At 44.7% G+C, this 16,241-nt stretch overlaps 1 protein-coding gene across 2 annotated transcripts in view; it reads left to right on the top strand.

The window, feature by feature from the left end:
- The window catches only part of ZNF622 (zinc finger protein 622), a 35,287-nt gene extending 20,097 nt beyond the window's left edge, over positions 1–15,190 (top strand). For both annotated transcript variants that reach the window (XM_040432791.1, XM_040432792.1), the window contains exons 6-7: positions 8,660–8,803; positions 14,563–15,190. In XM_040432791.1, coding sequence (XP_040288725.1) covers positions 8,660–8,803; positions 14,563–14,690 — 272 coding nt within the window. In that variant the 3' untranslated portion in view covers positions 14,691–15,190. The remainder of the gene's footprint in view (positions 1–8,659; positions 8,804–14,562) is intronic.
- The last annotated feature ends 1,051 nt before the right edge of the window (positions 15,191–16,241 follow it).

Below are 16,241 nucleotides of genomic sequence, written 5' to 3'. Positions count from 1 at the left end.
GCGCCACTTCCTGGTCGGTTCTGGGACAGCCGGGGCCATTGTTAATTGAGCGGCCTGCTTCTGCAGGGCCCCCCGCGGCTTATTTTTCCCTGCGTCTGGGTTTGGCCGGGGATGCAGACATGTGTTCCGGCGGGGCCAGAGATTATGGGCGAGCGCTAGAGCTGGTGTGATTTTGGGGGCAGGGCGAACACGAGCCAGCAGGAGAGCAGAGGGAGAGTAGGTTCCACACACTTCCGGGATTTAAAGCACCCGGCGGGACGCTAATGGACTGGCTTGCTTGGAGGGACACAGGCTGGGTAAGTTCTGTTTGTCCCTTCTTACAGGGCATAACCTTCCCCTCTTCCTCGGCGCCAGGTTTGTCACTATGTCTGAACCCTGACCCCAAGTCCTGAAGCAGGCGGTCCCTTTAGTGCGTCGTGACGCACAAAATTTCCATCCCCTCAGTCAGACTCCCTCTGATTTGCGTGTGCTGCGCCGCCATCAGGAGGCTCAGCCCCGGACCCGTTGCTTCCCGCTGCCCAAGCTACGGAAGAACCGGGATGGGTGCGTTCCCTGTCTAGGATGGTGCAGGATGTCTCCAATACCAACAAAGCTATTGTGGATATATTGGGGCGTTTATCGGCAAGGCAGTCCTCTGACCGGTCCAACTCTGGGGATCGCGGGACGCGTGCCCAACGCGGTCGTCCCACAAAACGGGCCAGAACATCCTCCCCCAAAAGGGTGTCTGTGTCTCCCGTTTCCTCGGCCTCTCCTCCTCTTACTAGAGAGTCTCACTTCGACGTGTCCTCAGTTGAAGAGGCATGTTCTGAGGAGAGATGGTCAGATGAGGATGTTGTCTCACCGGAGTGTCAGTCGTCCAAACTGTCCTCCAAGGTGGACAATTTAATTACGGTAGTTATTGAGAGGTTGCAGGTTGAGAATCCAGCTCCATCATCTGCCAGCGCGGGTGTTTCCTTTAGTAAGTCCCGTCATTTGCACAACTGTTTCCCCAGCGACCAGGAGTTTGATTCCTCTCTCTCCAAGGAGTGGAATTTCCCTGATAGACATTTCATGTTGCCAAAACGCTTGAACGTCCTTTATCCTTTTCCAGAGGATTTGACTAAGAAATGGTCAGCTCCACCTATAGTGGAACCGCCAGTTTCCCCGCTTGGCTAAACATACTATCTTGCCAATGGCGGATGGGGCTTCTCTTTCTGATATAAAAGATTAGAAGCTGGAAGCATTTACAAAATCTGCCTTTGAAGCAGTGGGCATAGCGCTGCAGCCGGTGTTTGCCTCTACATGGGTGAGCAAGGCTATGGGATGGTGGGCAAGTAATTTATGTCAGGGTCTCGACTCGGGAGTCCCCTCGGGGGAACTTGCAGATGTGGCCCTGCAGCTCTCGCATGCCAGTGCATATATTTGTGAAGCATCTGTTGGACGTGGCCAGGTTTATGGCTCGCTCGTCAGCCCTGTTGGTGGTTATTCGCCGTACCCTATGGCTCTCCTGCTGGGTGGCAGATAATTCTTCAAAGCGGACCCTGATTGCTCTCCCCTTTACCGGCGGCAGACTTTTTGGATGAGATCATTTTGGACTCTACAGGTGGCAAAAGCACCCATTTACCACAGAACAGGTAGTCTAATAGGTTAAAAAAGCGGAAGCCTTTTTTCATCCCTTTCTGACTTTTTCCAGCCCCAAAGAGGGCGTCCGACAAGTCTGCCACGGGTCAGAAGAGCAAACCTTCCTTCAAGCTGCGCTCTGCCTGGCGTTCCCGTCAACAGGGCTCCAAGTCCTTTAACACTAAGAACTCCGCTGCATGACAGGCGGCTCCCGGAGCCCTCCGTTCGGGTGGGTGGCCGGCTTCATGTGTTTCGACATGTTTGGCTGCCTCACGTCTCGGATGCGTGGGTGAGGGAGGTCATTGCAGAGGGCTACAAGCTGGATTTCAAGTCCTCCTCTCCGTCCCGTTTTTTTCGGTCATCTCCGGCCTCTCCCCTAGCCACAGATTCTTTTTTTTTCTGCCAATTCGCACGCTGCTACTGCAAGGTGTGATTGTTCCGGTTCCTGTGCAAGACAGTTTTCAGGGGTTTTACTCCAATCTCTTTCTGGTTCCCAAAAAAGAGGGGACGGTAGGTCCCGTTCTGGACCTCAAGGCGCTCAATCGTTTTCTTTGCGTCCGCAGATTTCGGATGGAGTCACTGAGGTCGATCATTGCGTCCATGGAACCGGGGGAGTACCTGTTCTTGATAGACATCAAGGACGGTTATCTTCACGTGACCATATGCGTCAGTCATCAGAGGTTTCTCTGGTTCGCAGTGGCTCCATTTCACTACCAGTTTGTAGGCCTCCCGTTCTGCCTGGCCACGGCTCCCAGGGTCTTTACGAAGGTTCTGTCCGCAGTCATGGCCCTGCTCCATGCCAGGGGGATCGTGGCAATCCCTTACTTAGACGACATCCTGGTGAAGGGTCCATCGTTCCGGCGGACAGCTTGAACATTGTTCTAGACACCCTGGAGCGTTTTGGATGGATCCTGAACAGGCAGAAATCTTGTCTTTATCCATCGCGGCGGTTGACTTATCTGGGCATGGTACTGAACACTTGTCAGGCCAAGGTGTTCTTGCCTCTGGAAAAACTATCCGCTCTCAGTCTTCAGATTCTCCCCTTGTTGCGGCCAGCTCCGGTTTCCATTTGTCAATGCATGCAGGCTCTGGGGCACATGGTCTCTGCCTTCGAAGCAGTTCCCTATGCTCAATTCCATACCAGAACGCTTCAGCGAGCCATTTTGTCCAGCTGGGATCGCTCCCCGGCCAATGCGTCTCCTTGCCCCAGTGCGCCGGGCCCTCAGATCGTGGATGGTCTCTTCGGTGTTGACGCCGGGTTGCTCATTCCTCCCTCTCCATTGGAAGGTGTTAACAACGGACGCAAGCCTCAAGGGTTGGGGGGGAGTGTTGGAAAATCTCTCTGTTCAAGGGGTATGGTCACACGAGGAGTGCGCCCTTCCAATCAATGTTCTGGAGTTGTGGGCTCTTATCTGAGGTCTGATTGGGGGTCATTCACATTGGGGTCTGATCTGAGGTCTTATTAACATTGGGGGTCTGATTGCTGATCTTATCTGAGGTCTAATGAAAAATATTTTTTTCCTATTGTCCTCCCCTAAAACCTAGGTGTGTCTTATGCAGTCATACTGAATTGGTAATTCTGGTAAAGACGGTGATCTAGACCTACACCTTTCATCACGTGCCTGACCTGACATCTTTCGTGATTGCAGGACTCCAAATCAGTGAAAATTCACGTTTCTTCACATGAACAATGGCGGTGTTTCACTCCTGTCCTGGGTGTTTCTCAAACCTGGCATGACAGAGTCAAGATGTTGCCATTCATGTGAATTAAGCGAGGATTTTGCCCCCTAATTTTAGATTGATGCAATCCTTTCCTATAATATGAGGTGGGTCCAGTCCTTCAGGATGCTATATCGCTTGCACCTTGAGTATGTTTCAGTAGTCTGAGGATGCCATGGCTTGTGCTGCTGTTTTTGAATTTTGCACTTTGACCTGAGCATCTGGTGCGGTAAGACACCCCTGCCCGCTAAGCTCCAGTTGCTGTGATATTGTATGTTAGCTTATTCCTGTATATAGTATATTAGCTGAGTATTAAACACACGTGTAATTAAGGGGGTTGTCTCATTTTAGTAAGTGGCATTTATCATGTAGAGAAGGTTAATACAAGCCACTTTCTAATGTATTGTTATTATCCATATTGCTTCCTTTGCTGGCTAGATTCATTTTTCCATCAAATTAGACACTGCTTACATGGTTATGACCACCCTGCAATCCATCAGTGGTGGTCGTACTTGCACAATATAAGAATAGGAAAAAGCACCAGCCTATGTGAGCTCCCATGGTCCCGGCCACTAGAGAGGCTAGCACTTTTTCCTGTAGTGTGCAAGCACGACCACCACTGATGGATTGCGGAGTAGTCTGTAACCATGGAAACGAGCAAAATATAATGTGATGGAAAAATAAATCCAGCGAACAAAGGAGGCAATATGGAGAATCACAATACATTAGTAAGTGCCTTGTGTTAACTTTCTCTACATGATAAATGCTATTCGCTGAAGTGACACAATCCCTTTACTTGAGGAACATAAAGATACAAATAACTGCACACAACATAATAAAAACATGAATAGTATTAATCTGCCATAAACTAATTGTGGTGAGAATTTGAGGACTGGCGCTTTAGATATTGCCTTCCCTTGTATTTGTGCCCTGCTTAGTGTAGAGTCGAGCAAGGGAATGGACTGACTAGTTTCTAAAAGGTTTTTTAAAAGCTGCATCTATTGATTTAAAATTAGCAGGAGGAAATAATGCAGGGTTAATTTTAGCAGCGCTGTAGCATTAGGTATTGATTTCAGGTTGAATAAAGCCTGCGTGTGGGGAAATGGCACGAAAACCAAGAAGAGCAATGATAAATCCCAGCAAGCAGTTACATGCTGGTCTGGATACAACTACCTTGTGAAGAATCTTGTATTACAGAAAAGCAGGCTGTTGCTCCCAGTTATCAGCCACTTTAGTGGGAGGAGAAGCTTCATCGGTCAGTCCACAGTGTCCCAGGCCTCTCCCAGTCCACAATACACCCAACGACATGGCCACTATCAGTCTTGAATTTCATTTCATATCTCCTTCAATCCATAACTTGCAACATACATGCTTAAAACTAATATTCAATAGAAATATGGTGCCATAGACAAAAAAGTGCTGTGCTATTGTCATATACTTATCAGTCCAGATAGTCCATCTCTGAAAGCAAGTCCACATGAGAACTGAACTGAGAAGTATAAGGCAATAGCACAGCACTTTAACCTCTATGCACTTTCTATGGACTTCTATGGTATATCAGTCCTACTTTATCCATTCTGAAGTCCCCCGGATCTATTTACATCCATGTGCGTGTATGATATTATCATCTCTTTCTGTAAGCCGTCCTCTTTAGGCTTGGTTGCCCTTTAAGTGTCTTGCTGTCTTTCTTTGAGGCTTGGTATTATCCCTGCTGGAGATTAGTATATTGATCTGCTAAAGGATATGAAAAGCGGAATGTAAAAGTCCTCTGCAGTCTGAGCGGCTCTCTCAGCACAGTTATTACTAGCACTACTCTACCACAGTGTGTTAATATGTCAGGAACCTTATATGCTGTAAGTGGGGCTAGTTATAGCACAGCAAAGTGTTGTCACGTCAGAAGATCGTTATGCACTGAAACCAGTAAAAAGAGAAGGATGGAGTTTTCCACTCATGCGCTACTGTAAGATATAGAGATTTCACTGAAGGCAAAGGATGTGCAGATGTCATGGTGGCTGCAGTGCATCTCAGGACTCTCATGCCACTTGGATGTGGTGCTTTACCTTATGAAACCATGGAGGATACAAATGTGTAATGTTTTAGGGGCACGTGTCTGGTGGGTTGGCATGGCCGCTGCCACAACCATGACTACAGATGTGCCCTTGCTAACCTTTCTTCTTGACTTGAGATGTCCTTAGATTACTTGCAACCCCTGACAGCATAACATAAAAGTTTTTTCTTTTTTCATCTTGCACCAGTCATCCTAGGTCAAGAGGAAAGGTAAAGAAGGCCATACCTGTACTCTGTAGGCACAGCAATGTCACCATTTAACGATCACCCCAGAGGTGTGGGCATTCTGAATTAGATGTTACTTTGCTTGAACTACTATTTGACCTTCAGTACGAGAACTGCAGTGTGGCATATCTGCCAAGGTGTGGATAGATAGAAGTAGTCGTAGTTTGAAGACAGCCTGATCTAAAGAATCTAAAACTATACACATTAGGTGAATCTTGGCTGAACCTTCTGATTTCAGTGGGACTGGCCAGCCAACTGATGTGTATTTGGGCCTACCGACAGCAAATGCCAGGGAAAATGAGGGATTTGGTATGTTGAGTTTCAACCTAACGGATTCTTTGTTCCCATGGGACATTAGTCACTGTCAGACACTTACCTCTCCCCGTTGAGAACATGGAAGCTCTGCCAAGCTGAGCTTGCATGTATATAAGGGTATCATTGGGAAAAATAACTAAAACAGTAACAAGCTATGTGTTCACTGGACAGCTATCTAAAGTAAATGGCCATCTTTAGCTCTATATTTGTAATGTCTGGCCTTCCTGACACCTCTTGGCACATACATTTTGTCTTGACATTGTAGTCAGTATTGGTTTTGTTGATGTAGGTAATATAATAAGGGGCGCACACTGCATTTAAAAAGTCTTCAGACCCTTCCACTTTTTTCTTATTTTGTTATGCTGCGGCCTTGTGCTAATAATAAAAAAACATTCTAAATTTTCCCCATCATTCTGCTCTCAATCTTCCATATTGAAACAGAACGTTCTAAATCTTTGCTAATTCATTTCAACAGAACAAAACTAAAATCTTGCATTGTATAATAACAAACGCCAGCTTCTGCTCGGACCTCCAGGGCACAGATGGTGCAGGACTGCACTCCCACAGCGATAAATATAAGAGATTTTCCATCCACCGGTATTGGTAAAATCCATTAAATTTAAGTTTTTCTCCATTAAAAGCAGTTACAAAAGTAAATACAAATCAGCCCTCACATCTCTCTCTAAAATCTTGCATTGACTTAATTTTTCAGACCCTTTTCTTAGTACTTAGTTGAAGCACCTTTGGCAGCGGTTACAGCCTCCAGTCTTCCTGGGTATAATACTACAAGGTCTACACATCTGGATTTGAGGATTTTCTCACTAACTCTCAAACTCTGTCAGATTGGATGGAGCCATCGGTGGAAAGCCATTTTCATCTCTCTCCACAAATAATTGAATGGGTTCTCATCATGGCTCAGGCTGAGCCAATCAAGGATATTCAGAGTTGTTACTAAGCCACTCCTATGTTGTCTTGGCTGTGTGCCTAGGGTCATTGTCTTGTTGGAAGGTAAACCTTCTCCCCAGTCTGAGGTCCAGAGAACTCTGGTTCAGGTTTTCATTAAGAATATCTCTGTACTTTATTCCATTCAGGTTTCCCTCAACTCTGACCAGTCTCCCTTTCTCACTCACTGAAAGGCAGCCTTATAGCATGATGTTGCCACTAGGGATCGACCGATTATCGGTTTTACCGATATTATCGGCCGATATTCAGGATTTTTGAAAGTTATCAGTATCGGCATCTATTTTGCCGATATTCTGATAACGAATCGGGAACACGGATTGCGCTGCTGTCAGCGTGATCCGTGTTCCCTCAGCAGCACAGGGGAGAAGGAAGCAGTGTCTCTCTCCCCCCTGTGCCGCTGCTGCCACCAATCAAAGGAGGGAGGACAAGAGGAAACGAGTGCGCCACCAATGAAGAGCACTCTCTCATTAATTCATATACAGGAGGCGGGAGCTGGCTGCAGAATCGCATATCCGGCTCCTAACCTCTATGACAGGTAGCTGCGATCTACAGTAGTTAACCCCTCAGGTGGCGCAGTGCGCTCCCCCACCCAAGCCCCTTAGTATTAATCATTGGTGGCGCAGTGCGCTCCCCCACCCCAGTATTAAAAACATTGGTGGCGCAGTGCGCGCCCCCCGCCCAAGCCCCCCAGTATTAATCATTGGTGGCAGTGGCCACAGGGTCCCCTCCTCCTCAGTGGCAGTTCCCATCGGAGCCCTAGCAGTGTAAGCCTGTTCTTTGGCAGTGCCTGGTTTCTTTTCAGTCATGATGCTTAGAATTGAGGTCAAAAAGTTCAATCTTTGTTTCATCAGACAGGATAATCATGTTCCTCATAGTCTTGAGAGTCCTGTAGGTGCTTTTTATTTTTATTTTTTGTAAACTCCCGGTGGAGTTTTATTTGCCTTTTACTGAGGCGAGGCTTCTTTCTGGCCATTCTGCCATAAAGCCCAGATCGGTGGCGTTCTGCAGTGATGCTTGACCTTCGGGAACTTGATCCAATCTGTACACAGGAGCTTGGCTAGTGACCAGTAGCTTCTTGGTCACCTCTCTTACCAAGGCCCTTGTCCCCCGATTACCTAGTTTGGTTGGGCAGCCAGCTCTAGAAAGAGTCCTGGTTGTTCCAAACTTCTTCTATTTAAGAATTATGGAGGCCACGGTGCTGAACTTTCAATGCAGCAGAATTTTTTTTTGTAGCCTTTTTCAGATCTGTGCCTCCCAGACAATCCTGTCTCTGAGCTCTACGGGCAGTTCTTTTTTCCTAATGGCTTGGCTGTGATAGGCATTGTCAGCTGTGAGACCTTATGTAGACAGGGCTGTGTCTTTCCAAATTCTCTCCAGTCATCTTAAAGATGAGCAAGAGAAATGGGAGGCCTCCAGAGCTAAATTTCAAGTGTCTAAATACTTATGTACGTGCAAAATTTAGGTTTTTCCTTTTTAATTAATTTGAGGAAAAAAAATTCACTTCCTCATTATGGCGTATTGAGTGCAGATTGATGGCTTTTTTATTTATTTATTTTTTTTATTTTTTTTTTATTTTTTTTAGCCCAAGGCCACAACATAATGTGAAAAAAGTGAAAGGGTCTGAACACTTTCCGAGTGCACTGTATATGTGATCAGCTATTATGGCTACCTATTGGCAGCTGGCTTCTCCAGTGATATGTAAGAGAAAGCATTAAATGTTAACAGTTTTTCATGTTCTTCTCACCTGAAAGTATCTATGCTTCTCATACAGGTGCCAGGATTGGTCATCGCTCACTGTTGAAATACTACAAACAGAAATTTGGTTTGTCCAGAGCTGTGGTTGTTTCGAAAAACCAGAGAGCTGTCGGCAGGGTTTTGCAGCAGTACAAAGCTCTGGGCTGGACTGGGGGAACTGGTAAGTTTCTTATAAATAATTGACTGATTATTCTCAATAATGCAGTATAAATAAACTGAGAAGACACAGGCATCAAACAACATGAGGGGATCTATATCAATCCCATACACTTTTAAATAATGTGGACACTGGTATGTATCATTGTAATATTATGTACAGTGCTGTTTTTGCACATTTATCACACTTAAATGCTTGATTATGATAACCTGAGTGAATATAAAAAGCAGTTTTCAAATGATGATTTCATTTTTTTAAGGTGAAAAAGCTATCCTAAACAACCTTGCCTTATGTGAAAATATAATTGCCCCCCCTTCATGAATTAACTGTGATTAACCATAGTTTCTGGAAAGCTGAGCTCAACTTCACTAGCCACACCCAGGCCTGATTACTGCCAGCCCTGTAGAATCAAGAAATCACTTAAAGGGTTTGCCCGGGTTCGGAGCTGAACTCTGGCATATCCCCTTTTTCACTCAGGCAGCGAGGCGTTGGGGCATTGGGGCATTTCAGAGCAAGGACTGTTTGTTTATATTTTTACAGGCTAGGGCAGCGCTAAAGCACGCCTATTAGTGCTGGCGACGTCACCAGGCTCACTGCTAGGCGGAAGCCTCCACCTAGCAGAGACCCAGTACGTCACCAGATCTAATGAAAAAGCCCTTATCCTGCATGGTTCAGCGTGGGGAAAGGGAGAGCAATCGGAACATGAATTGCTCAGATGCTCATATCAGAGGGGGCTGCCTGGGTGAGAAAGAGGATATGTCTGGGTTCAGCTCTGAACCAGAACAACCCTCCTTTTAAATAGAATCTGTCTGACAACATGAAGTACGCTAAAGGATCTAAAAAAGCAACACATTATGCCCTGATCTGAAGAAATTCAAGAACAGATGAGAAAGAAAGTAATTGACATCTATCAGTCTGCAAAAGGTTACAAAGGCTTTGGGACTCCGTAGAACCATTATCCACAAATAGAGAAATCATGAAAAAGTGGCGAACCTTCCCAGGAATGGACGGCCTACCAAAATTGCCACAAAAGCGCACTAATGGCTCATCCAGGAGATGACCAAAGAACCCAGAACAACATCTAAAGCACTGCAGGCCTCAGTTAAGGTCATTGTTCATGACTCAACAATAAGAAAGAGACTGGGCAAAAATGGTATCAATGGGGGAGTTCCAAGGCAAAAGCCACTGCTGACCAATAAGAACACAAAGGCCCGGCTCACATGTGCCAAAAACATCTTGATAATCCCCAAGCCTTTTGGGAAAATATTCTGTGGACTGGCGAGACAAAAGTGGAACTTTATGGAAGGTGTGAGACGAGTTCGTTATATCTGGTGTAAAGCATTTCAGAAAAAGAACATCATACAGACAGTCAAAGATGGTGGTGGTAGTAGTATAATGGTCTGCGGCTGCTTTAGGACCTGGACGACTTGCTGTAATTGATGGAACCATGAATTCTGCTTTCTACCAGAAAATCCTCAAGGAGAATCATGTCCAGCCATCAGTTTGTGACCTTAAGCTGAAGTGTACTTGGGTTCTGCAGCAGGACATCGATCTGAAGCACACTAGCAAGTCCACCTGAATGGCTGAAAAACAAACAAAATGAAGATTTTGGACTGGCTTGGTCTTTTAAATCCTATTGAGATGCTGTGGTATGACCTTAAACAAGCCGTTTATGCTCAAAAACCCTCCAATGTGGCTGAATTAAAACAATTCTGAAAAGAAGAGTGGGCCAAAATTCCTCCACAGAGATGTAACTTATAGACTTGTAAACTTGTAGACTTATTGGCAGTTATCGCAAATGCTGAATTGCAGTTGTTTTCGCCAAGGGTGGTACAACCGATTATTAGGTTAAGGGGGCAATTACTTTTTCACATTTAGCCAGGTTTTTTGGGATAGCTTTTTTCCCTTAATTTTTAAAATGATTTCATTTATAAATTTTTGTATTTACTCGGGCTATCTTTGAGATTCAAATTTGTTTGATAATCTGAAACATTTAAGTGTGACAAATATGCAAAAACAAAAGAAATCTGTAAGGGAGCAAATACTTTATTGCAGCGCTGTACATATGAACACTACTAAATTTGTATATTAACCCCTTCTACCCAGTTTTCGCTCTCCTGCCCAGGCCATTTTTTGCAAATCTGACATGCGTCACTTTATGTGGTAATAGCTTTGGAACACTTATTTATCCATGCCATTCTGAGATTGTTTTCTCGTGTCACATTGTACTTCATGACTTCATAAATTTGAGTCATTATATTTCACCTTTATTTATGAAAAAATCTGAAACTTACCAAAAATTTTGAAAAATTCGCAATTTTCAAAATTTCTATTTCTCTGCTTTTAAAACAGGAAGCGATACCTCATAAAATATTTATTACATTCCCCATATGTCTACTTTATGTTGGCATCATTTTGTAACTGTGATTTTATTTTTTTACGACGTTAGAAGGCTTAGAATTTTAACCCACTTTTTAAGGACCAGTTTAGGTCTGAAGTCACTTTGTGGTGCCTACATAGAGGAAACCCCCCCATAAATGACCCCATTGTAGAAACTACACCCCTCAAGTTACTTAAAACTGATTTTACAAACTTTGTTAAAGGTGTATTCCCATCTTAGACAATGGTGGCATATCACTAGGATATGCCCCCATTGTCTATATCGAGAACGGAGCGGGGAGCGCTGTGGCTGGAGGTCCCCAGAATTCCCGGGGTCCGTCCACCACCAAACGCTAATCCCCGCCTCTCCCATAGAAGTGAATGGGAGCGTGCTGCGCATGTGCGTCCCATGCTCCCATGTATTTCTATGGAGCAGACTGCAATAGCCGAGCCAGCGCTCGGCTATTTTCGGCTTATAGAAATGAATAGAGGGCGGCTGCGCATGCGCAGTGCGCTCTCCTTCACTTTCGGGGCTCCGTTCTCGATATAAGACAATGGGGGCATATCCTAGCAATATGCCCCCATTGTCTGAGATTAGGGCTGCACGATATGGGGATTTTGTGCGATTGCGATTAGGGCCCTAAAAATACGCATCGTTTGGTGTTGCAATTTTTGTGATGTAAGGTTTTTTTATGGTGTTTATTGTACGGAGTGGATCATGTGATATTTATAGAGCCGGTCGTTACGGACCCAGTGATAGTGGGGTTTTTTTTTTGTTTGTTTGTTTTACTTGTAACTTTTTTTTAAATCTTTTTTTTTTTTTATTAGCTTTTTTTTTTTGTTTGTTTTTAACTTCATTTCTGTCCCTCTCTGGGACTTTAACTTTTGAGGGTCTGATCCCCTCTGCAATGCATTACAATACATCTGAGTAGCAATACAGTACAATACACACTGAGTAATATACTCTGTAGTTCAGACTGGGGCTGGATCTCCTCGGCCCCCATAGAAGGCAGGTCCTGATGCTGTGCAAGGCATTGGGCAGCCTGTGCATGGCATCGGGGTGCCTTGTCACGCATCGGGTCACCGCCACAGCAGCGCGGGGACCCGATGGGCTCTCTCACCTATTGCAAACCCCTTCTATGCTGTGGTCAGCGCTGACCGTGGCATAGAAGAAGTTAATCCGCTGGCATCATCTTTCACAGCGATGCAGGTGGATACAGCAGGGGCCCGGCTATCGGGGACTGTCGGGCTCCTGCAGTGATTGGGCGCGCACCACTCCGGTGCCTGCCTGAACACCATGATGTAATAGTACTTTGAAATGCGGCAAGTCACTTGCCGCCATGACATACTATTACTTCATATGTCGGGAAGGGGTTAAAAGTATAAGTAGCACAAATTTAAACATTGCTGCAGATTGCCGCAGAGACAGATTGCCATTGTGTACAGTCTCATCAGTGTTCTCAGCCCAAAAAGTGGGGCTTTTTTCCAGGAAAACTCTATGATTTGAGCTACAAGAACAGAGAGAGAGCGGGTGCATGTACACGTAGCTGTAGTGTGCTGTGACAAAACTGCACATAGAGCTACCTCAAATAAACCCGATTTTGTAATGTCTCACAGATAAGAATCAAAGAATTTGCTGCCTGAGAAAACATTTAAAATACAAAACAAAAAATACATTTATTACAAAATCATGTTAAAATTGGCTTTGAATCCTGTACTGTCATTCACTTAAAAAAATGAAGATGGCGAATAAAGTATAGGAGTTACAGTATTACCTGATGGACAATCTCGCCTGCTGGTTTCCACTGATATCCACACACCCGTATTTATTTGTTTCCACAAGGTGTTAAAGGCAGCATGTCAGTGGGTAGAAAAGCCAAGCAGCACACTGTTACAAATATTTGCCATTGTCAGGATTTTCCATCATTATCTCATCAGTGGGGGCCTGACACCCCCAGATCCTGACAATCATTTGTTGGCAAGTAGCTCTGGTACTGGAAGTCTGCACTGGGACTGCTCTGTCCACTGTGCAGTGGATGACGCTGGTCACTGCAGCTCTACAGAATGGGAGCAACACTGTAATAGCCAGCTCTGTCCACAGCTGTGTTTTTGGCGCCAGAGCTACTTGGGAACACTGATCGGCAGGGGTGTGGGGTCCCTGCCGAATAGATATTGATGGCCTGTCCTGAGCATGCACACTGTTGTAAAAAATGCTGATGCCCTCAGTGGTTATTGGAGTGTGCATGCCTGGTGGTGAAGTGCACACATATGGCATCTCGGCAATAGGAGAGTATGACGTAACTGCATGACAGAACTGGTCAACACTGAGGGGCCTGGGCACTTACAGCAAGAATGCCACCCCTGGGCACTTGCAAACCAGGGTATTTGCATATCTGTATAACTTTGTTTCTCAGCTTTACAAAATCGGACAAGAACAACAAAGGTACCTTTGCTGTCATGTGTTTGTGTCTATGCATGCAATAGCAGCAGTATAAATCCTAGAAAGTTGGTGACAGACTCCCTTTAATTCCAGCAACCTGCCTCCGTAAGTGGAAGATTCGTACATACCCTCTCGCCGCCACTCCAGTTTGTTCTCCTCTGTTCATCGGCTTGTGTTCTACTCGCACAGCATGGGCATGGTCGGGCTTTAGTAGTGACATGCTGCAGTTTGGGGAAGGTAGTCATTGGCTGCAGCAGAGCATGTGACCATGCTCATGGTGTGTCGGAAGCAGACAAGCTGGGGACCGGAAGATGGACACCAGAAGGTTAGTAGGGATTTTTCGCTTACTGAGGCAAGCTGCTGGAATTAAGTTGAAGGGAATTTGTAATCTCCGAAATACTGCAGCAAGTGGTGCGTAGTGTAAATGATGCCGAGTCTAATTATGTCATTTGTATCTTCATATTCATTTGCATTCCAATGCTGTGCTCCCGCAAACTAGCAGTTACCTTTATTGAAGGAGTGAGTGTGACATAATGGGACTCGCTTACTCCAGTTTGGGGGAGGTTTCATAGCCTGCAGATTTCCTTTAAAACCACTGCTTAGATGTAACACTTGGGATAGTGTCATGGATTTTATAATAGTATTGGTGACTAGTCAATGAAAGTGTGTGTCGGCTCACCACCTCAGGATATTCACCAGCATGCACAGGATGTCCTGTTAAAACCTCACTTTTATTGGATCCAACATTAAATTCTCAGATACAGAGCAGGTATGTCAGGGTTCACGCGTTTCAGCGGATAGGCTTTCTGCCGAACGCATGAACCCTGATATATCTGCTCTGTATCTGAAATTTTGGTGACTGTTTTGTATTGCACAGTAGTTACAGCGTTTTTATAGTCTAAGATTTATTTACTAATCCTCTAAATATTTTTTCCTCTCAAAGGTGGCAGTCGTCAGCAGGGGCGTGACATGCAGTATGTGCAGAAGATGAAGTCTAAATGGATGCTGAAAATGGGGATGAGCAATAATGCTACAAAGCAGATGCACTTTAGGGCCCAAGTGCAATTTTGAGGCTTGGATATGTTTGGTTAACAGAGATGGGTGGTTGTCTGATGATTGATATGCCGCCTAGTCGTGGTATACGGTCCTAGTCTGTTATGCTTTGTCTTGTGGCTAATGTATCTGAGATATGGCATATAGACGACCCTGCTTGTAAGACCTCTCCTGGTGTGCCTTAATGTTATGCTTACTTACAACTAATATGTGGCCAATAATTATTCTGACACATTATACAAGACATAAGCAGCAACGAAGATGCTCGTCATATAAGTAACAGGTTGACTGCTTTATAAAAGAAAAGAAGTTGAGGTCTATAAAGACAAATTCTTACAATATATGTATGAACATATGTAGGAAAGTAGCTACAAGGCTTTTTATAATGATGAAAGAAAACCTGGAACGTTTCAATTATGGTTTACTGGTTCTTTGAACAAAGTGTACTTCTGGCCTGAAATGTTTTAATGAATGTATAAGATGCTGTTAATCAGAATAAAACTGCAATTCTAGACTCATTAGTAGTGTTATTACTGTACATGGAAGCGCACATCCGGTGTAGGCATGCAGTGGATAAACCCATCTCATACAACTCCAAACACACGTTCTTATCTTCCAACCGGAGCATTTGTGTATATTATGTATCATGTCAGGTACGATTTATCCTTTGACTGAAATTCTTAAGATATTATAGACCATGTATTGAGCTTCAACTGATCCACCATATGTAATAAGTCATGATTTTAAACATTTGCAGGCAATTTATGGGCTAAAGCTTAAAGTGTAACTTTCATGTTTTCATCAAAATAATGAATTTTAGCATATGTTACTGCTGCTGCAGCATGATTGGGATAGTTATCAGATTGGAAGGGGGAACTACTGCTAGGACCCCCACGAGTTGCGAGAACGGGGACCTGTACCCTGTGGAGCCCCACTGAAATGGATGGAGCAGCTGGTCAGATATCTACGGCACTCCCATAGAAATGAATGTAGTGGCGACGCGCTTTTCCAACCAGCCGCTCTGTCCATTTCAGGGGGACTCCACAAGCTGCGGGGCCCCCATACTCATGATCAGTGGTGCGGTTCCTAGCGGTAGGACCCCCACCGATCTGTTACCCCCTATCCTGTGAATAAGGGATATCTTGTTATAGCTAGAATACCCCCTCTCTCTCTGCCGATAGCTGTTCACAGGAAGTAAAAAAGCTATGATATAAATGTATAAGTTACAAGTTTTACTAAATCTTTTTCTGCAAAAATATATATCCATCTGCTCAGCTTCTCCTGCTCTATAACCTAGTGCTTTCAGATTGCACTGCGTTTTATGGTGACAGGTCCTCTTTAAAGGGGTTGTGCAGCCAGTAATATTAATATTAACCTATCCTAAGGATAAGTCATCAATATTTGATTGTGGGGGTCCGACTCTCTACACCAACGCTGATCAACTCTTTATAGAGGAAGCGGTGTTTGTACGAGTGCTACGTTCTCCTTAACATTACACTGTGTACAATGCACAATGTAATCTTGCATATGAAGCAGTGCTCGTACTTGTGCCTCCTCCTCTTCAAACAG

The sequence above is a fragment of the Bufo bufo genome, chromosome 5, assembly GCF_905171765.1.
Source record: "Bufo bufo chromosome 5, aBufBuf1.1, whole genome shotgun sequence".
Lineage (NCBI taxonomy): Eukaryota > Metazoa > Chordata > Amphibia > Anura > Bufonidae > Bufo > Bufo bufo.
The sequence above is the reverse complement of the archived record's forward strand: the minus strand, read 5'-3'. Positions and strand labels throughout refer to the sequence as shown.